Source organism: Pocillopora verrucosa, chromosome 7, assembly GCF_036669915.1.
Source record: "Pocillopora verrucosa isolate sample1 chromosome 7, ASM3666991v2, whole genome shotgun sequence".
Lineage (NCBI taxonomy): Eukaryota > Metazoa > Cnidaria > Anthozoa > Scleractinia > Pocilloporidae > Pocillopora > Pocillopora verrucosa.
In genome coordinates, this window is record NC_089318.1 from 8,233,123 (window position 1) to 8,254,501 (window position 21,379).

The 21,379-nt window shown below is 37.4% G+C and overlaps 2 protein-coding genes across 2 annotated transcripts; one reads left to right on the forward strand and one right to left on the reverse strand.

The window, feature by feature from the left end:
- Positions 1-12,397: 12,397 nt before the first annotated feature.
- LOC131781958 (large ribosomal subunit protein mL40-like) lies at positions 12,398-14,358 on the forward strand. Its single transcript, XM_059098665.2, has one exon. The coding sequence runs from the start codon at positions 12,432-12,434 to the stop codon at positions 12,969-12,971; it is 540 nt and encodes a 179-aa protein (XP_058954648.1). The 5' UTR covers positions 12,398-12,431; the 3' UTR covers positions 12,972-14,358.
- A 135-nt stretch (positions 14,359-14,493) lies between these two features.
- Positions 14,494-21,367, reverse strand: LOC131781959 (abscission/NoCut checkpoint regulator). Its single transcript, XM_066169405.1, has 11 exons — positions 21,297-21,367; positions 20,847-20,968; positions 20,249-20,345; positions 19,967-20,111; positions 19,529-19,623; positions 18,984-19,149; positions 17,690-17,769; positions 16,870-16,918; positions 16,425-16,480; positions 15,784-15,947; positions 14,494-15,141 (listed from the first exon to the last, which is right to left on the reverse strand). Exons 1-11 carry the CDS (start codon positions 21,351-21,353, stop codon positions 15,069-15,071), a joined length of 1,104 nt encoding a protein of 367 aa, XP_066025502.1. The 5' UTR covers positions 21,354-21,367; the 3' UTR covers positions 14,494-15,068.
- Positions 21,368-21,379: the final 12 nt, after the last annotated feature.

A 21,379-nucleotide genomic window follows, 5' to 3' on the forward strand; every position in this document is an offset into this window, starting at 1 on the left:
TTAACATCTTTCATACCCTTGCATGTCCTTTTAATAAGGCCAAGAATCTTGTTAGCCTTGCTTGATATCTTATCAACATGAGCATTCCAGGACAACTTGTTACTAGTAACTAATCCAAGATCACAGAATTCAGATGTTTCTTCCAGAGAGCTCTCATTCAGCTTAAGGTCAGAACGAAAAGGCATACTTTTTTTCGTGATACGCATCAGTTTGCATTTCTTTACATTAAAATCCATTAGATTTCGCTGACTCCAGATGTGTAGATTATTCAGGTCAGATTGAAAATCATGTTGGTCTGATGTACAGTTTATCAGTCTTGATGTTTTACAATCATCTGCGTACAGTGCGATTGTGTTTCCAGGCATAACCACATTAGGCAAATCACTAATGAATATTGCAAAAAATAATGGCCCTAGTAGGGAGCCCTGTGGTACACCGGATGGGATGACAGACCAGGCAGAACTCTGTCCCTCAATAACAACCCTTTGCTCTCTGTGGGTCAAATAATCCTCGCACCATCTTAGTAGGCTACCAGAGATGCCGAAATTACACAACTTCAGAAGGAGTATATCGTGTGATACTCTGTCAAATGCCTTAGAAAAATCTAAGAACACAACATCCACCTGTAGTCCATCATCCAAGGCCTTTGTCCACTGATGGTGTGTTAATACCAACTGGGTAGCACACGAGCGACCCCTTATACAACTAATTATCTTGAAATCGAAGGAATATTTTGAAATAACTAGACGCTCGCAAAGTAACGCCCACATTTTAGTCTTTGGGCTGTTAACCAGCCGCAAATGGTCATTGTGTAGCTGATCTTTGATTCTCGAGTAGTTTTAATTTAGCCTTTTATGATTTGTTTATGTTAATTCACGTTGATTGTTGTTATTTTAATCGCGTTATCGACATAGGCACGTAAAGCGTTTCATTCATGCTTTCGTTATAATATTTTTGCAATTTCAGTTTACGATCGTGATCGTGACCGTGATCTAAATAAACACCGTTGATAGTCATCTTGGTTTTCGTGGTTTCATTACGACCGGTAAAATAGTCCCACATCAGCGACACTTAGAAAACACGCATAGCGACACCCCTCGAAGTTTCCTCTTTCGTCGCAAGCGTCACAAATAAATAGAAATAAACCCTGCACAAGAAAGCCTGCAGTTGGGGCTGGAGGGGAAAGGAAGCGTCAAGAACTGGTATCTGCAAGGACAACAATGCCACGATATAGAATAGCAAACACAACACAGGCAAAATGACAGAACAACACATGCACTGGTAAGGTATACTGGTGGATGAGGACAGCCCCAGGGCCCCAACAACCACAGTACTGCTGCAGACTCTGCTGAATGCAACAAACATTGCACAGATTCTAACAGCTGGCTAAGACATGAACCAAATGTTTGAAATGCTACTAACCATATTTGCTCCTGGTCGTTTAAAACATGTTTAATTCCATTTTACTATGTTAAAATTTGTTTATAAACTTATACTGCCCCATGGTAACTGAGTCAACTTATAGCTCCTATAGTATTTAACTGATTTGTAACTGTGAGAAAAACAAAAAAAACAACAACAATGAACACTTCATTTATTCAAAATCAGGTCACTGTGTATGACCACTTACCCTGCCCCCATCCAGCTTGGTCAGGCATCTGGAAAATTCCATTTTTCGGTTTTAAAAACCTATTCAGACATGTGCTGGAAGTGGCTCCAAACATAACAGCAATGGTGAATCTGTTGCTAAAACCACCTAAAAAATCAAATGGTCTGAAAGGAAACCACATGAACATCAGCACCTAAATAGCTCACTCGAAATACACCCTTAAACACATTCAATAAGCAAAGGCCTCATATTATTGCACTGTGACTATATTCAGACTGAAATGGCACAGTTTCCAGATTAGGGGTGGGGAGAGTTCTTTGGTCGATTTTTGCTGGGTATGTGCCGCAGACCTCTAAGAACACCCGCTCCATCATATTCTATAATTATGCTTGTGGGCAATAGGCTATTTTACAGTTGTTTACATTTTACTTAGCTTTTGAGCCTTTGATTTGGAGAGGCGAAAGGTGACCTCACTGTGATAGAAACCAGTATCCAGAGTATCCAGTTAACATGGTAAAAAAGGAATTTGCATTTGAAAAGCAGCAAGGTTTGTATCATAACAAGGTCAACCTTAGCCTCACTCCTGTTCAAAGGCTTGGCAACCAAGCACACAACTGTAAAATGGACTATTATACAGCCCATCTACTAAGTTAGTAACTTTATCAGAAATGTAATTTTTGTAGTCCCAACTTAGTCAATTTCTGTTTATAGATGCATCTATCTAACTACTATCAAGTCTTTTAAGTAGGTCATGATCCTAAAATGAAGCAACACATTTGTTTGATTGAATTTAGAACACTTAACTTTTCATCTTCAGTGCATTAACATTCTGGTACATTTCAATCTAATTTGAACCTTCCTGTTTGTAAATCCTTACTTTGATGTATGAAAAATTTTCAAATCACGAAAATGTGTTAGTCCCCATTCTAGTAACTCTATTGAAAATGTAACCCCATAATAACTAAGAGAGTCATGAAAATGCCATCCAAACCAGCAGCACATCTCCTTTCCTAGTATTACAAGTAGCAACTTTTTCAAAAAAAGTACAAGTAGCTGGGTGTCACTTAGACTTAGGTACAACTACTTAAAAGTACACAATGATTAAACCATATGGTGTTGACCTTCAATATAAGCTTTGACCTTTTTTCTCTATCAATCAGTTCTGTACTCACATCAGTAAACCAGGATATCCATTGAAGTTTTGAAGTCCAGATTTGACCCTTTGCTTGACAAAGGCCAGTATAAAAATAATGACAAGCTTAAAAAATAATAATAATACATGTAATAATAGCTATCAATTGTGCAAGCATGAAATTACAGGTGAAGTTTAAGCAACACATTATCACCTTTCAAATTTTCTGAATTAAAACAGTGGGGGGGAGAGAGGCACTTATTCTAGAGGGAGTGCCTATTGGTAGGAGGGCACTAAATCAAATCATTGCAACATGTAAACAATTTTGTTGTCATTATTTGATGAAAGTTACTTAAGTATTTCACTTACAGCTGGAGGAAGACAGCCAAGATCAAAAAGACTCTCCTTGATAGCTGTGGGGAACCTAAATTGATAATTTTCAAGATTGAAAATCCATCAACATGTCTCAAAAAAAAAAATTACAGAGACATCTTTGGATTATAATAAATTTGTTAATTGTGGGAAATTGTAGCAAATGCTGTTGGAAAGTGCTCAATACACATGAGTGTAGAGCGAAGTACAAATGTAATATTATAAATTCGTTATATTTTTAGGATTCAAGAAGAAAAGAAAGGTTTTTCAGAACATTAAAAATTCATGCTGGAATGGAAATTTAAAAAGTTAATGCATGATAATGCAGACAAAGGCAGAATCAAGCTGTCTGGCACAGACACCCCAGCTTTCTGCCCACATTCCCTCACTTTCAGTCCCAAATTCAATTGTGAAGTGAGAAAGACAACAGCACTTATTTCCCGAAAAATTAAAAAGAAAATGAAAAAAAAAAATTTAACGAACTCCACATACAATTTCAAAAGAAATAACTAAACAAGTCCTACTCTGATTTAAGACACGGAACAGAACGAAAGGGAAGATCTGTAATTTTAGAAAGAAAGATTTTCAATTTGCAAAACAAGAATCCGTGTGGAACTGCACAGCACGGAAGGATGAGAGGGTCTATCAGAAACCTCAAAGCCGTCGGAAAAAATCATCCACAACCGCAAAACCGCAAAAAAAAAATTCGACCAGAGCCGAAAACCGCGTGCAAAACAGTCAAAACCGATAAATGTTCACATCCCAGTTCTCAAAACCCTCATCGATCCGATACGGTGTTGACAAGTGGAGAATACAGAGGTTTCGCGGCTATTGGAGATCAGTGGAGGCGCATAATGGCCGCTTGGATCGAAGAGAAAACGGAATCCAAATAGGAAACCAAATCTGTAGCCCATTAGACAGGTATTTTTGACGAAAACCGAAAACCAAATGCTAAAGAACGGAAAATCCGCAAACCGCAATGAACACCCAATCCGAAAAACCGAAATTCTTTAGCACAAAAACCGATCCTCAAAAAAATACAGAAAATCCCAATGCCTTAAGGATGAATCGGTCAGTTCAGTCCACAAATCATACAAATGATAACAGAACAACCATTACTATTACTGAAACCTCAACGAAAACTTTTTTTAAAATTTTTCAATCAGAAACATGCTGCAAACCAACTTTAGTCACGCGATATTATTCAGGGAAGGTGTCACGCAATCGAATTATTCATCGACTACGAACATCGACGCTGACACCTTGGAAATTGCACAGCTGCAGCCTCACGGAATTTGAATTTGAATTATAGATTTGCATTTTGTGGCTAAATGGCGCAGTCCTTCCTTTAAATACAGAAGAGAATTTGATCTCTTGGCGAATTTGCTGAAGATTCAACAAAGAACATCAGGGAGATGTTCATATTTTCAATTCCTTTCGTCTCGTTTGGCAATTTTTACAGTAAGCCCTCGAAAATTCCGGAGATATGGTGATTCTAGTTTTACAATGGGGACTAAATGCATTGTATGGCATCAGATCTTTGAAAGACAGGCGCAAAGAACAGTGTTACAAAAGTTATCTCTTCGACTCAGTTGTATCCAATTCTGCGCATGAACTCCATCATGCTACCACTCAAGGAGATACAATTTGGAAACGAGTGTAATATTAAGTTTGGGAAAATGTGCACTAGTCGCAACACGACCACATTTGTTCCATTCAAGTCCAATCGGTAGAACTTTTATACGTAGTTTCTTTTTTATAGAGTCATTTTATACTACATGAAATTGTTTTTGAATGACAGCGCATAAAATATGAATTCAAATAACTTTTTGCAAATTTCATGCTGCGAATTTGAATATTTTTCAATAAACAAACGATATATCTAGAGGAGGCGACAGAGGAACGAAACAACCAAATCGCAGAACGAGCGTGCTAGAATCTAGAGCGCATTCATTCTTGAAAATATCGACATCCACAACAGCTTAAGTACCCCTGAGAAGTGTTCTTCGCGGATCTATTTGCCATTTTCAAAGCAGTCTATCGGGCAACTGTGAGTGGTTCAACTCCTCTCGTCTGACAGCTCCTTTCATTTGGTTCCGCGAATTTGAATTAGACTATGGTTATCTCATGATCTAATTTCTTTCTCAGAAAATTAGCGTAAGAGGAAAAATTAGGAGTCTGGAAGCTAGCTAGGTTGGTGACCGCTGACTGAAGTATAGGAGATTTTCAAAGATGGCGCGAAATGTCGGAGAGACAAGCGGCTAAATACAGGAATGGCTCCGACCCGTGATTGGATGATAAAAATAGTAAAAGTTAATAAATTATATCTTAACTCCTTGCTCGTGAGTATTTTTAACCGCGTGTCTCGAAGCGGAAGAATGAAATATCAATGTGAAAACACCGATGAGTCAAACAAGAAATGGCTACTTAAGGAAGGTACGTTTTTTATTGGCGGGAGGGGGGAGGGTCGGGGTATTTTAGAAATTTTTTGCGAAAAAAGTCGTGGCCCTCCCACTTCCCAGAATGGATTAATACATTACGCTTCACAAATACCTACACAAAAACATCTGACCCTCCCACCACTTCCTCCAAGACAAAAATAACCGGAAGTGAAAATAACTAACCGGAAGTGTTAATCACATAACCGCCTGCATGGACTTTCTGAAGAGGAAGTCCATGCAGAAGCATTAATCAAAATCAATTTTTCTACAACCGTGAGTACTTGAAAGAGTATCTTGGAGTCACCAACAATCAAAAGAGTTCTTTTCCGGAGTATGGGTATTTTTCCAAGTTAGAACAATTTGGGAGCCTCTGCTATGAGAGAGGAGGGCTATATTTGGAGTATAAGCGAATGTCGTGTCAAGAGCGAATGATTTTGCGAGAAGGATGAGACTACCAGCGCTCCACTTCCAACTGGCGACCATATCCCGACTATGGAAAGCTACCAAACTTCCGTTATCTCTCTTGGAGTGCAACCCCCACCAATGGCCGTGAGCCGGACGACTTCCGGTCTCGAGCTCAGATTAAGCGATTGTTTGAGGAAAGTGAACTAGTGAGTGGGGACAGTGAGGCTTTTAGAAAGTTTTCAGATAAATACATTTTCCCCGAAAAGCTTGTGGCAGAGTATGTTGAGCACCTTGCCCAGATAAAAATGCGCAAGGAGAAGAAGAAAGAGGAGACTGATTTTATACCAGAACCCCGCGCGGAAACATTACCGCCGTCAAAATATGGACGAAGGCAGGCACGGGTCGAGAGAGACGATTATGTTCATTGGGAGAAGATAGTTTTTTCATATAATATTTCGACACCTGTAAATAATTTAGATTAATCTTGACTGGTAGTTTTGCTTGTATATACAAGTTTTAGGTTTCTACACACTTTACGTGTTTGTTAACAAATAAGAGTCAACTAAGCGATATGGAGTAATTTTTTCCTTGCCAAAAAAAACTGTGACCCTCCCCCGGTTGGGAATAAAACAGGGTTGACCCTCCCCAATTTGTAAAAATTTACTAATGACCCTCCCCTCCGAGGCCCCAGCCTCCCCCCCCCCATTCAATAAAAAAGGGTATCTTCCCTTACATAACGAAGAGAAAGCAGAGTCTATCTTGTTCAGCGAGGTCGTTCAGCGATATTCCAGCAATGAAAAAGTCATCCGCTAACAAGTTCCGCTGACAAAACTCATTTAGTCAGTTTAGACGGACGACCAGAGACTGGAGCCGTTCATGTATTTCACCGCGGACAGGAATGGCTCCAACTCATGCGAATATTAATTTTTTTTTTCGTTCTGGCTAAATAATTTATACACTGAGATAAAAGCTGAAAGAGCAATTTATTAGGTTCTTCTTATGCTGAAGTCTACAGTGCTTGCAAATGAAGCCCTCTTTTATTACTACAGGGCCATGCAGTTTCTAATTTTTAAAAATAATGCAGCAACTGCATGACACGTTTGGAAAACAATCACGCAATGTTGCGTGATGCTGCGACCGTTGTTTTAAATTTACAGTATGCTCTGCTGGAGAAATATGGCTTGGCCGTAATCGAGGGAGTTTTTTTTTTTTGGTGGAAAACTGATTTTCTAGGTTATTGTTCACATGAAGGATAAATCCATTCATCGGGCTCTTCATCTGTTTTTGCACAACACCTAAAAGAAGAAAGTCGCGGATTAATTTTACTTGATGATTTCTAACAATTACGAGACCTAAAAAAGAAGAAACAAAAATAACAAAAAAATGTCTGATCAGTCAAAACAGTGGCTGTAGCTCTCGCACTGAATCATGTCGAAGTACCTTGACTGTTTGTAGTGATGGTACAACTAATCTTCGAACAGTTTTCGGCCAGAACAAGAAAGAGTAAAATGATTTTATATAACTTGTTCTAAAATTAATGAAGCTTAAGGCTGTTCATCACATGACGCTGTAATGGAACGAATACATCTCGTTTGCTATTGTATCACACTGCTGTTTTAGACAAGGTATTTATACCACTTAAATTTAAGTAATGAATAGATTCAGTGATACTTATGAGTGTGTGATTAGTTGAACACTTCTGTCTAAAGCCAAACTGAAGTGAGTAGAGAATATTATGATATTCAAGATAACCACAGAGGTGCTTATACAAAGCTTTTTCATATATTCTGCTAACAACAGATAGCACAGATACTGGGCCTATAATTATCTTTGCCTTGTCTTTCTTGAAAACTGGAGTAACTTTGCCAATTTAAGTTTGTTTGGGAAAATGCCACAGAGAAAAGAATCATTATTTAGGGATGAAAGAAGTGGAGAAATTTAGGTTTTAAGAATTTTTAGTAAAGGGACTGGAATACTGCAAGGACCTATGGATTTGTTATTGTCCATTTGAGATATGTAATACTCAACTTCAAGTGAGGTGATAGGGGAAAGGAACATTGATTCAGGAAAATTGCCATTTAGAAAAGAGGAAGGACAGCAATTCCCCTGTGAAATACGTTTGTCAGCGTTTCTACCCTCATTAACAAAAAAATTGTTAAAGATGTTGGCAATGACACAGGAACTGTCAATAGATTTGCCACTTTCTAACAGGGTGGCAAATCAAATGGAAATATCAGACGAAAAAACAATTCTCAGTCTGCATTTTGTACCCAGTCTGCAGTCTGCAGTATGCACTTTGTACTGACAGGTTCGTGAGTAGAACTGCCCGCTTTCGAGTGTCTGTTAGCGCGGAGAGTTGACTGTATCCATATATAATAAAACTTTTTCAGATACGGATTTTGTCTAAGAGATCCTATGGTCCAAGTCTCGAGCTTAGCACAGTTAAAACTACTGCTAAGCCATTTCAAATCATGTTACCGCCTTATATGGTGTATTCTTCACGTGACTTTTAGGGACAAGAACAGAATTTGAAATCTATATGAGTCTAACGGACTTGCATACCGCAAAAACATCTGAGGGTATCGTGAAAAGCAATCCAACTCTGAGTGATGTAACTCACTGGCCCCTGCCTTAAAACGGCGGTATTTAGACCTTATAAGAGTCTAGCCTTCGTGTAGCCGTACCCTCCCCCGTCATTATATATTTTCTTGCAAAAGAATGACGTCATAGAACACGATTAGTTTTAGGTTTTCGTAGACGTTCCCTCGCCCCCTGTTGCTTCTTCGATGTCGAAGCCTTCGGAAAAGCCAATGAAATGCGTAGTGATGCTTCGGAGTGTGCCATGGATTGGCGAAAGGATTTTTTCTACCCGACTCTGGCTACATTTCCTCCACGTGGTACGTATCATCGCTCCCACGGTAGAAGGTTCTTCTCAACTCGGGTTTCTCTGTATCCCAACTCAGTTAGCACCTTTAATTTGATAAGGCTCTCAACTAGTGGTGACATTAATCCTAATCCTGGTCCCCCACTTAACAGCCCTAAGTGCCCAATTTGCGAGAGAGCTGTCGCCAAAACTCACCGTGCAATAGAATGCGATATCTGTCTCCGTTGGTGCCACATAAAGTGTGGAAGAGTTAACCCAAGTGAATACAACAAACTTCAACTCCTCGATCATTTCTTCTGGAACTGCCCTTTCTGTGAACTGAGGGCTCTTCCCTTTGCCGATGCCAGTTCTTTTGACTTAAACCCTGACGATGACGTGGTGTCTGAACCTGACGAAGATGTTTTCACTACGTTAAAGACTACGATGGGCAACAACAAGAACTTAAAGATTGGACACATAAATATCAATGGTCTTATTAATAAATTGTCTGAAATTCAATTCCTATTAAAAGAGGTTGAATTCGACATCCTGGGCGTTACTGAGACCCACCTGACCGTAGACCTATCAAATGAATTAATAAGAATATATGGTTACAACACGGTGAGAAGAGATAGATCAAATGGCTTGAAAGGTGGCGGCGTGGTAATATATTATCGCGATAATTTGAACATTTCTGAAAACCTAAAGTGGGACATTCATCAGGACTTGGAGGCTGTATGGATTAACATTACCATAAGATCACAGTCTACTTTACTTGGCTGCCTATACCGACCACCTAAATCAATCACGTTTTATGATGACTTACATGACCTGCTTAATAAAATATGGATCAAGAGGAAGAATGTCATATTATTAGGTGATTTTAACTGTAATCTCTTAGCTAATACGGCAGATACAGATCAAGATGCGCCATATGACTGTAATAGAATGAAAAGAATTCTTAGGCGTTTTGGTTACGTTAACGTCATTGAATCACCAACGCGCATCACAGCTAACTCTAAGTCACTTATCGACCTCATTATTGTTAGTCCTAATTTGCATGCATCAAATGTCTTAGCTGGTTCTATTGACCTGGGCATTTCAGACCATCATCTTATATTTGCTGCCTTTTCTACAAGGAGGAGTAATTCAAAGCCTAAGCTTATTACAGTAAGGAACTATAAGGATATGGATAATGAAAAATTCCAGAGGTCCTTAGAGGAAGCTCCATGGCATATTGTGTCTGCTGTAGAGGATGTTGAGGACAGTGTTTACTTATGGGAAACCATGTTTAAAGACATTATAGAGTCCAACATCAAACGAAGGAATGTGAAGGTCAGACACAAGTCACTTCCCTGGATCAATACCGAAATCAGAAAGGCTATGAATCAAAGGTATAAGTGTTTAAAAGCTGCTCAAGGTAAACCCCATGATAATCCTCAGTGGGACATCTATAGAGCTAAAAGAAACGCTGTTAGAAGTATGCTCAGAAAAGCTGAGGCCTCTTACTGGATTGGGCTATTTAAAGAATCTTCTTCACCTAAAGATTTCTGGAGAATATCTAATCGTATACTTGGTAAGATCAAAAGTGATAAAATTGGTCCCCTACAAGATTCTAATAACACTATTATTTCAGATGATAGGCAGAAAGCGAATTTGATTAATAACTATTTTATTGATATTGCACATGATCTTACTAAGAACTTGGATCCAGTACATTTAGATACTACTTTTTATATTAATAGAATTACTCCCACTATAGAGAATTTTTCTTTGAATTGGGATATAGTTAGAGATGTTTTGAAGTCTATTAATCCAAACAAAGCAGTAGGCCCTGATAATATTTTTCCTAAAGATCTTAAATTGGCACAGGACTCTGCTATTCAGGGTCTGCTAGAGGTGTTCAAAAAAAGCATGGACTGTTGTAAGTTCCCTCAACAATGGAAGGAGTCATTAGTTACACCTGTTTTTAAGAAAGGGAACAGGCTGGATCCTAACAATTACCGACCTATATCCTTGCTTAGTACACCAGGAAAGCTTCTTGAGAAGGTAGTGTGTGACTCACTTGATGATCACATGTTATCCAATGGCATTCTCACAGATAGACAATGGGGATTTAGGAGGGGCTATTCAACGGAGAGCCTCCTCCTTCATCTCACTGAGTCCTGGGGGAGTGCCCTGGATAGAGGCCATAAGGTTGGAGTCTTATTCATTGATTTCCGCAAAGCTTTTGATTGTGTCAACCACAGTATTCTTACTGAGAAACTCAAGGCTGTTGGCTTGGCAGGTGATATGTGGAAATGGATCAATGACTATCTCTCCAACCGTGTACAAGGGACTAGTGTAAGTGGGTCTAGATCTGATAGAATCCCCATTAGAGCTGGGGTCCCTCAGGGATCCTTACTAGGACCAAGATTGTTTGCATCTTATGTTAATGACCTCCCCGAATCTATTACCAGTGGAGAAGTCTATATGTATGCTGATGACACAACAATATATGTAGTAGGGAATACTGTTGATGAAATAACAACAGGGTTACAGGCTGTTTTGGACCAGGTTAATTCCTGGTGTCTTAGTAACAGATTGATTCTACATGAAGGTAAATCCGAGGCAATGGTCTTAAGTACTACCCCCTTCATAGGTCCTTTGAAACAGCTGAAGTGGGGTATGGACACCATTCGGTATGTGTCCTCCACCAATTGCCTTGGGGTTACAATTGATGATAAACTCTCTTGGTCTCAGCATGTTGCATTGGCTAGATCTGCATTTAATGCCAAAGTTAAAATGTTGAGACGTATAAATTTCCTATGTACATCTATCTTGGAGACTTTTTACTATGGGATAGTTATACCAAGTGTTCTATATGGAATTGCAATTTGGGGGTCTGGATCCAAGCTTAAAGATCTAGAAATGATTCACATCAGGGCTGCCAGGCTAATTCATAAGATACCAAATAGTTTTGGGGATAATGATGTACTTTCTAAGGTTGGCTGGATGCCTTTAGAGTATTTTTATAAGCTACGTATCTTAACTATTACATATAATGCTTATTATAATTTAGGGTTGCGGGAAATTAATTGTTTGGTGACCAAGAACTCTAACAGTTATAACCTAAGGAAATCCCTGAATGTTGTTCTTAATAGGCCCAAAACCGAATTGGGTCGTAGGTCCTTTGCTCATAGATCTGCAGTAGCATGGAATGCACTTCCCGATAATGTTAAAGATTCTCCAAATTTATCTATTTTTAAATATAACTTAAAACAATCCAAGCAAACTGTTATGAATATTAATTTTGAAAAGGGAGGTAATGTTATACAAAACATGAAACCAAATTTTCACTATTACTAAAACTTTATGGTTTACTTGATTTATTCAACTTATAAATTTTATCATATCTGTATTTTATATAATTATAGACTAATTAGTTTAGGCAGGTCCACATCAGCTGTAAAGTTGCGCAAATTTTAACCTGCGTTATCAAATAAAGTTATGTATGTATGTATGTATGTATGTATGTTCACCTTAGCGGGGTGGGGAGAGTGCGGTTGCATGTAGGCCCTAACTATCGACCGTGAAAACCTGGGAATGAAGTAAATCTTGGAAACCAATATGGCGACCTTTATACAGAAGAGAGTGATGTCTTTCTTCGTTCGCTCTAGCGGCCTGTCTATTCGACAAACCTTACCAGCCAGACATAATCCAAGTCTGAAGCGAAAAAATAAACCTTTGGTTCGGAGAAAGAAGAGACCAACGCTCTCCAGCCTCCGGAAAACTGCCGAGGTCGTACCTCCAATTGACCCCGAGTCCTTGTTGAATACAACGCTGTTAGAGGCATCGAGGCAGCGAAGGCCGGTGGAATTATCACCTGAAGAGAAAGAGAGAAGGACGTTACTCCTAAAAGAGTGGTCAAGACACAAGATGCAGGAGCACAAGGAAGATTTACAGCGCTTCCAGGAACTGGAAAGATGCCGCGAAGAGGCCTTAAAAGAATTGAAGAAAAGCTCTCCGCTTCTTTACGAAGCCGCCATTAAAGTTGACGCCAATTTTTTCCCAATTGAGTTTAAGGGGCCAACTGAGACACCACCGATACCTGACTACTTGGCGCCTGACATGGAGGATGTTAAAGCAAAGAACAAAGGAAGACGTTAACTCCTTCACTTCCGAGATCTTATTTAGTAATTCTCCCTACTGAATATTATTCAATTCTTAGTACTATACAGTTCTTAGTTTAGAGAGTTTGGTATCGGATCAACTATTCAGATCCCCTATTTCGTCTGGTCACTTTTCTGCTTGTTAGTATTGTTATTGTAAGGAGAAATTCTGTTTTAATTACTCACAGGAGTTAAAGGGTTAATTGACACAGATCAACAGTGGTTGATCAATCACTTGATCTTGATGCAGACTTTATCTTAAATTAGGCATCAAGCTTGTAAATAACTTTTGTCTTTAACCAGGTCATCTGTCTAGCTAGCTGTAATTTTTTTAGTGGATCAAAAAGTATAGTTTTCCATGTTTTGGCTTCATACTCCAAATTAAATCTTTTAGGCTTGGTGTCTGATATCCATGGTCAGTATTGGACCATACCAACAAACTTGGCGATCATAGCAGGGAATTTTCCACACATTTGTCAGGTGTAGGCATGTAGGCTAAGTACCAGTAGTAAGCTTGCTCTATCAGTCTTTCAAGGAAGCTTACATGAGGTGTTGGTTTACTTGAGAAGAATTGAGTGTCAAAGTAATTCCTGATTGCTTTGGTTATGCTTTACTCTGCAATGGCTATAAATTAATGAAAACTTACACCACTTTCTCAACTGATCAGATTTAAAAAGCCAAAGCCACTTGTGACTTTTTTACTTGCCCTTTCCATACTTCAACCATGTAGAACAAAATTATTTTTACAATAATTTTTTTTGGCTCCAAGTGATATTTTCTTTTCATCTGATTGGCTGTTGTGATTCCTTTGGATTTGGTTTATAACATTTAGTTGAAAGGTACCCTAGTAAATGATGTAATACATTCATGTTAATATATGATGTGTGGAGTTGCTGGGTATCAGATCAAAACCAAAGATGGCTGAAGATTTCCTAAGATTTCCTTTCCTTGAATAGTCCTTACTCAATGCAGTCTTAAGGGGTTGGTTGTTTGAAACATGATTAGTGTTCATCTAGGATTGAAAGGGGACCATGAATTTCTTTTGCTTGGAAGCACTTATCAGAGCAAAGATATTTTGAGGTGTAAGCTAGACTGAAGAAAAAAAGGAGCACAAAGGGAAAAGAAGGAAAGTAAAAGTTCTTGCAATCCATGAGAGCTTAACCCTTTAACTCCCAAGATCTCATAAGTAATTCTCCTTACTGCCTGCCATATAGTTCTTGTGATGTTAGTTTGGAGAATTTGGTATTGGATAGACTTATAATCCCCTAATTAATATTTTTCTTTATTCTCATCACTTGTCTGCTAGATACTGTATTGATATTGTAATGAGAAATTCTACCTTGGTCACTCATGGGAGGTAAAGGTTAATAAAAATATACACTGACCTTTGGTTAATGTAATCATTATTGAACAACCTGTGGCTCTTTTAGGTTTTGCTCAATTACTGACATGGATTTTTCTTTCTTTTATAGCAGCCTCTTTTGAAGCAAAGTTGTTGAAATGTTGCAGTGGGTAGCAAAGGGGGAGGAGGGAGGGCAGGGCAGGGGGTTGGTTTGGGTTCTGATGCTGTTTACACATAAATTCCAGAAAAATATTATTTATGAGTCCAATATACTTTAACACCTTTGGCATGACTTGGATGTAAAGAGAAAAACTTCAAACCTCTCTTTGTGTGCAAGGTTTCAGGAAATTTTGAGGTTTACTTATAAAGAAAGTAAAAATTAATAGGTCATGTATGATTCAAGAGACAAATCATTCCTATGTTGGTACTCAAATTCACAAATTACACTTGCCACTATGTAAAATTCATGTGACATATTAATTTTGGCCTTATTCACATGTCACATATAGACCCTTTACCAGCCTCATTCTAATGAAATACTTCACAGCGGAGTTTGTTCTTCAACATAAAAATTGCAACCACAGTGACTTCTGAGTTGAGTGGAGCCTCAAAAAAAGACAACACTCCTCATGATTGTTTGTACTCCATGTGGCACATGTCTTCATATTTTTTTCCTTTAGCTGACCTTTCTTTAAATTTTATGTGTGAAATAAATTTTTTAGTGCACAACACCAGGATGGAACACTCTCCAAATCATCTTTTCTTTCTTGGAGGCTTGTATTCTGAGATATCATGGTCTTCATAATCTTCTCGACTGTGCCCCTCCCTGTTGGGAAAACATGACAAGTAAATTTCTCCAAACTAACATAATAATTATATGGCAGACAGTGAGGAGAATTATTAACCCTTTACACTTTAACATCAGTTTTCATATTCTTCATACTGTTCTCTGTACATTAACTATGGTGCTGACAAGGAGAATTTGTCTAACAATCAAGAGTTTCTTTAGTTGGTGATCATTTCCTTTATTCTCATGACATTAATGTGTGATTCAGTAGTGATATTGTAAGGAGAAATTAGATGCTAGTCCCTCTTAGGGGTTAAAAGGGTTAAATGAGGCCTTGGGATTGACAGGGTTAAAGTTGAATCATGCAAATTTACCAACAGGAATTTGATAGAAGTGTATAATAGTTTCTGGATCTTGAAAAACTTAACCTTGATTTTTAGAGTGCATCATTTGTAATCTGTTTTAATCGTTTCTTTAAATACCTGTTCCATCTTGATTGGTTGTGTTTTATCGTATTTAATTAAGAGAAACATTTCACAGTTGAATGTAAACCCACAAAAAATGAATTCAGAAATTGTTATACATACATGTATGCTTCTTTGTAGCTGGTACAAAAGGCATTACATTTTTGCTTTGAGGCAAGCCTTAAAGGATAATAAATTAACATGTACACAAGGTTACCTATAGCATCTTCGACAATATAAGTCATCATCACAACCATGACATCTTAAAACAGCATTCCCATTGCAGATACAACACCAAGGCAACTCCTCATCATCACTGTTTGCTTCATAATCATGGCTGAAAATGCCGCTGGGCATAGCTGAGAAATCCATATCTTTGGTCTGACAAGAAGTGAGACAAAACAAAACATTCATTTTCAACAAAAATGGTTAGAAAAAATGGCAACTCATCATCATTGTTTGCTTCACAACACTGACTGAAAATGCTAATAGGCATTGTTGGGGGACTGTATGTAGTATCTGTGGTCTGGCAAGATGAGATACAAAACAAAAATGTAATCCTACCAAAACTAAGTTGCCAAAAAATAACAAAAGGCCAAAAGGAAGTCACTAAGAACTATATGTGATGTCTTCAAATTGTTTGTTGCTATTTCCATATCCATCCTTGTTGGTGGAATGTTACTGGGAAAGTCAGGATAAAAATTCATAGCAAAACAACTATTCAAAGTCCTGTTTTAGCTGAGTTAACTAGTAGCATATATTTGTTTCATTGAAAATTATATATTTTATAATTGTCAATAAAGGAAAACAAAAAAAGCAATCAAACGGCTGTGAATGAAAAGAAAACTAACAGATTACCTTTGATTGTCCTGTCTTTTTTCCGGATTTGCTAGATTTGCTGGCAGAGGTACCTCCTAATTTGTGACCAAATTTGGTTGTCAATACTAAATAGAGTTTTATAGGAATTGCCTAGCACTGTATCACATCTTTACTCTTGTTTGTTTAATTGCTGCAGAGAAAGCAGATGTTTACAAGCTTTCAATAGGAAATATGCAGATAGTTGTGCACTGAAAAACTGATTAAGCATAAGGTTTGGTGTTTGGGGCAGCTATGGATACTGTTACCTTTAACACTTTTATTCCAGAAGGCTTTGTGTATACAGAGGTCATGGAACATTTTGAAATGTAAAAGAGGGTGGGGGAAGAGTTTTCAATCTGCAGCAGGAGAATGCACAGAATTTACATGCTCAGAAATGAAAATAAGTTCTTTAGTGTCAACAGTGTATTTGAAAATAGTCACTTACCACAATCAATGTTTTCCATTTTTAAATCCAAAGCTACTTCACCAAGTATCTGTCAATACACCAAAAGATCCCTTATCTTTCAAAATATCCAAAAGTACTATTGGTATTATATATTTTTTTCATTCTCCTCTTATGTTTAGAGTATGGCAGGAGATGATAAATATGATCTTGTTTTAACCCAAGATAGGTATCCCACCACAGACAGGGTTTGTACCCTTTTTCAGAACCACATTTCAAGAACTTTTCCAGGACTTTTCCAGGACTCAGATTTCTTTTTCCAGGGCACCAAATTTCACATTAAACCCAAGATTTCAAAATCGATTCTCCTTATGATCTACATACATTTCTTATAACCTCAATTCAGAAAACTTTGTTGCTTGTTAGTTAAGAAAATTTCCACAACTTTCCAGGAACTGCAGTTTTTTTCAAGGACTTTGCAGGTTTTCCAAGACTTATATGGACCCTGTACGGATGGCCTTTTAGCATTATATCAAGTTTTCTTAAAATGGTTTGTTAGTTGCCATTATTTTTCAACAGTGAAGGGAGACAATGCGAGAGTTAGTATCTTAACTGTAACATAGAAACCACAAGTAACTATATAATTAAATTGTAACTAGAAAGGAGGACCACAGTATATTCTGCCCACATACCTTATGTGGAAATGCTCCAGTCAATCTGACACTCATTTAAAAATAGTAAAAAGATCCCAAAAGTAACCGATTACTACATGTGGAATAAAACTTCTCAGTCTTTTTTGTTTTACAGACTGTTTTTCAACCAAACTTTCAGACATCTGTAAAAAAATATATAAAAAACCAACCTGTTTCAGGTATTGTTGACTCGCTGTTTCATCATCCTCATCACTATCAAACATGTTTGACTTGGGTTGATTTGTCAGACCTGATAAGTACAAAATAATTGTTTTAAATAATAATCTCCATTTTTTTTACAAACCAGGTTACTTATTACAAATACCTCTGATCGATTATTAGTACTTTATATAATTAGGTTTAAACTAGAGTTTAATTGGAGAGGTCACCCAGAGTTATTAATGAGATTTTAAAAAAGTTCTACCTGATAATAAGAGAGCCATGTACATGTGTCACATAAGAATCTTTTGTGATGTATCTTAACCCTTAAACTCCCAAGATCTGATCTGACTGATAGCTGCTACCCATTTCCTTGTAAATTAGTTATGAGTACTTGGTGCTAGATCAAGATAGCAGCTTCTACCTGATAAGTTTGAATATTCTCATTACCTGTTTGCTGAAAAATGTATGGATGTTATAGGGAGAACTTTCATGTTAATCACCTCTGGGAGTTAAAGGGTTAACCCTTTAATAAGAGACCAAGACAGTGTTTCTCCTTATAATATTAATACATTACCTAGAAAAGAAGTAATGGGAATATAGAAAAATATCAACTAGGGGAATATAAGTTGATCAAATACCAACTTCTCCAGACTATACTGTAACATCATAAGAGTTGTATGGCAGACAGTAAGGAAAGTTACTAAAGAGATCTTGGGAGTGAAAGGGTTACGTGAGATCTATGACTTACATTGTAATTTATTGCACAATACAGAGTTAATATTGTGAAGAAATTCTCTATTACTGAATTGTAATTGTAAGAAGATACTGCCTAGCATTTTAAAATCAAAGAAGTCAGATTTCTTGTAGAGGTCTCAACCACATCTGAGAGGGTCTGAAGATTCTAAGACACTGAAAATTTCACAAAACGTCCCAAAGAACTTTGACAGGAAATCCCCTTCACTGCCCTTCCCTCTAAAATTAGAGGTTTTAGGACTAGATCAATTTTTTTTCAAATTCACACATATCTGTTAAAACACAATTTTTTTTCATTTGGTATCAGGAACTGGTCTGCAGTTGTGAGTTGAAGTGAGATTAAAGTTTCTACAAAAGATTAAACACAAATTTTTTAGGCTTCTTCTTTGCTGACCACAAGCATTAAAATGGTGCTTGCCAACACTCAATTTCTGGTTGCACTGGTGACTAGCTGCTGATAATACTGGCTGGTTACAATTTTGGACCCTGATTCTATAGTTATCCTTTCATTTTTAAAATTATACTCAAGCTGAGTAACAGCACACTCACTTGGATTGATGCCTTTCAGCTTAGCAAGTCTCTCTTCAATTTCCTTATCAATGATACTACTTTTGGCTGTTGGATCCTCCTCAGCAAGTTTGTTTTCTTCCAACATCTGTTTCATCAAATTACTTACCTCTTCTATTTCAGATTTCTTTGGCTGAAGGGTATTAATCTGTTGAACAAGGAAATATTTATATGAATGTTACTTAAGAAAAAAACTCTTCTATGGCTGAAAAGAGATGAAATAATGAGTTACATGTAACTAATTTAACTCTAAGAGTGACCATCATCTGCTTCATCTCATTTCTCCTTACAGCAGACACAAACTCTTTGGAATCTAAAATTGCCGTCAGTGTCATATACATCAAACTACAATTTCAAAGGGCAGAGAGGAAAACTAATGGTTTCTAAAGCAACCACCTGCTTTACATCTTTAACCAAGTGGCTGATGAAGATTTTGTAGCTACCATAACCACTGTTGTAGTCTCCAAAACTAATATTTTTTTCCCAAAGGAGTGATAACATTGACATTTTATCCAAATGTTATTTACATTTGAGTTCTGCATTGAAATTGCCTTTCTTCCTGTGAGGTTCTCAAACCTTTCTCCTAATTGTTGATCTGTTATTTGTGATATTGAAGAATTATCTGTGAACAGAATTGAGAACAGTTCAGGATCAATTGGGAACCCAAAGCGATAAAATGATAGCTTATTACTAGCTGAGTGTCAGGGCGGTACTAGCAAATATTTGCCAAAGGTCCATACAAAAACAAACAAGGAGGAATGTCCCCCAGTAGCTTGAGCAAGAGTGGTTAGTACAGGTAACTAATTTATAATCTGGCACTTGGACCAAACTGGTTTTAGTTGGAATTTTGCCAGCTTTTGTAAAGTAGTCATGGAGCAAAATACAGACCAGGTAAGAACCAATCAGAATACTCAGAGTTATCTCAGGACTACCCAGCATAATAATAATATTGCATATTACATCACCTTTATCTTTACAGGAATCATTTGCCCTAAGCTCTGCCAGCCTCTGACGAATTGCCTCATCAGGATCTATTGAAGAATTTTCATGTTCTAAAGATTCAGCTCTTGTAATGACTGTTTTTTCTAATCCATCTTGTGGATCACCTTTCTGAAAAATAATTCAGAAAACTGTCATTAGTTTGATTTCATTGTTTTTATATTGCCATCTTCAAAAAATGCATTACTTCTCAAAAATATCTAGTATCAAAAGGACCAAATCAATAATGAGTGTAGACTGTCATTTACCTCATAAGTGCTCAAAACAGGTCTGTGTAAAGCAGTGTTTTTGTTTAGGTCATTTAAGTCGCTTCTATCTCTGGTTTGAGTTTGCTTTTGTGAGTCTCTGTACCAGAAAAAAGGAAAAATCCATTCAATAACCTTCCTCTTAAGCATGAGCCTAAGATTATTTCTAATGAACATGAACTAAAGTGTACACTCCCAGTCATAATTGGTTGGGACACTTCTCCAGAACAATGTCTTTGATTTTTTTTTGCCTTCCTCCCTCTCTCAATGTTGTTAATTACCAATAATATTATATCCACGTCATCTTGCAGACCAACATTGGCTGGGGCAGGGGAGGTAGTAAATTTTCCAAAAAAAATGTGTCTAGTAGTAAAGGTAATCGAAGGAAACGACCCTTATTCAAGACATGGCAATTAACTTAATGTATGACTGCCCACTTTCTTAGAGTATACTGAAATCTTATGGACTCAGAACTAGTTCACTTGAGTTTTGGTACTAGGTAAAAAATCGAAACCCTCTGCTTATGACGATGTATATTTAAACTGCAAGATATGACTGCAGAAACACAACAATTTTGTAGATTTAGTTGCAGTCAACTAACCTCGTCAAATTCCTGTAGCATTGATCACAGACTTTCATTTTCTTTGATCCATGTTGTGGTAGAATAATTGATTGAGAAGTGCATCCAGAGCAAAAAAGTCGTCCACATTTCTTACATCCATGCTGAGGTTACAACAGACAGTAATAATAAAAAAATAGAGACAAGTTATCGCTCTATGAAACAAATATCTTGATATCGATCAAATTGTCCACAAAAGTGGGGAACCGAATTTGGGGGAAAGCTGGATCTTATGTAACAGTAAGTTACAAAACTGTACAGCAAACGTAAACTTTTCGTAGTGTCACTAGTACTTTTGAGAAGAGAGCTCACAAAGAAATTCAGTTTTAGTAAGCCAGACACAGGCCACCGTTCATACAAAAAATCAGAGAATATATCGTGAAAAGTAAAGCGCCGAAGAGTTTTCATTCAAAGGAGAAATGTGAAACTAACCTCTCGTCTGAAGAAGCCAAATCCTTGTCCACAACCAAAGCATTGTAAATTCGCCATGTTTGTTTTTATTTTGTTGTGAGCCT

Excerpts from the sequence above, each read along its gene's own strand:
- LOC131781959 (XM_066169405.1), bottom strand. The coding sequence starts at position 21,353 with ATGGCGAATTTACAATGCTTTGGTTGTGGACAAGGATTTGGCTTCTTC. Across the intron at positions 16,919-17,689 it reads GTCAACAATACCTGAAACAG|ATACTTGGTGAAGTAGCTTT; the intron begins GTTGGTTTTTTA and ends GTGTATTGACAG. Across the intron at positions 15,948-16,424 it reads AAAAGACAGGACAATCAAAG|ACCAAAGATATGGATTTCTC; the intron begins GTAATCTGTTAG and ends ACTTCTTGTCAG.
- LOC131781958 (XM_059098665.2), top strand. The coding sequence starts at position 12,432 with ATGGCGACCTTTATACAGAAGAGAGTGATGTCTTTCTTCGTTCGCTCT.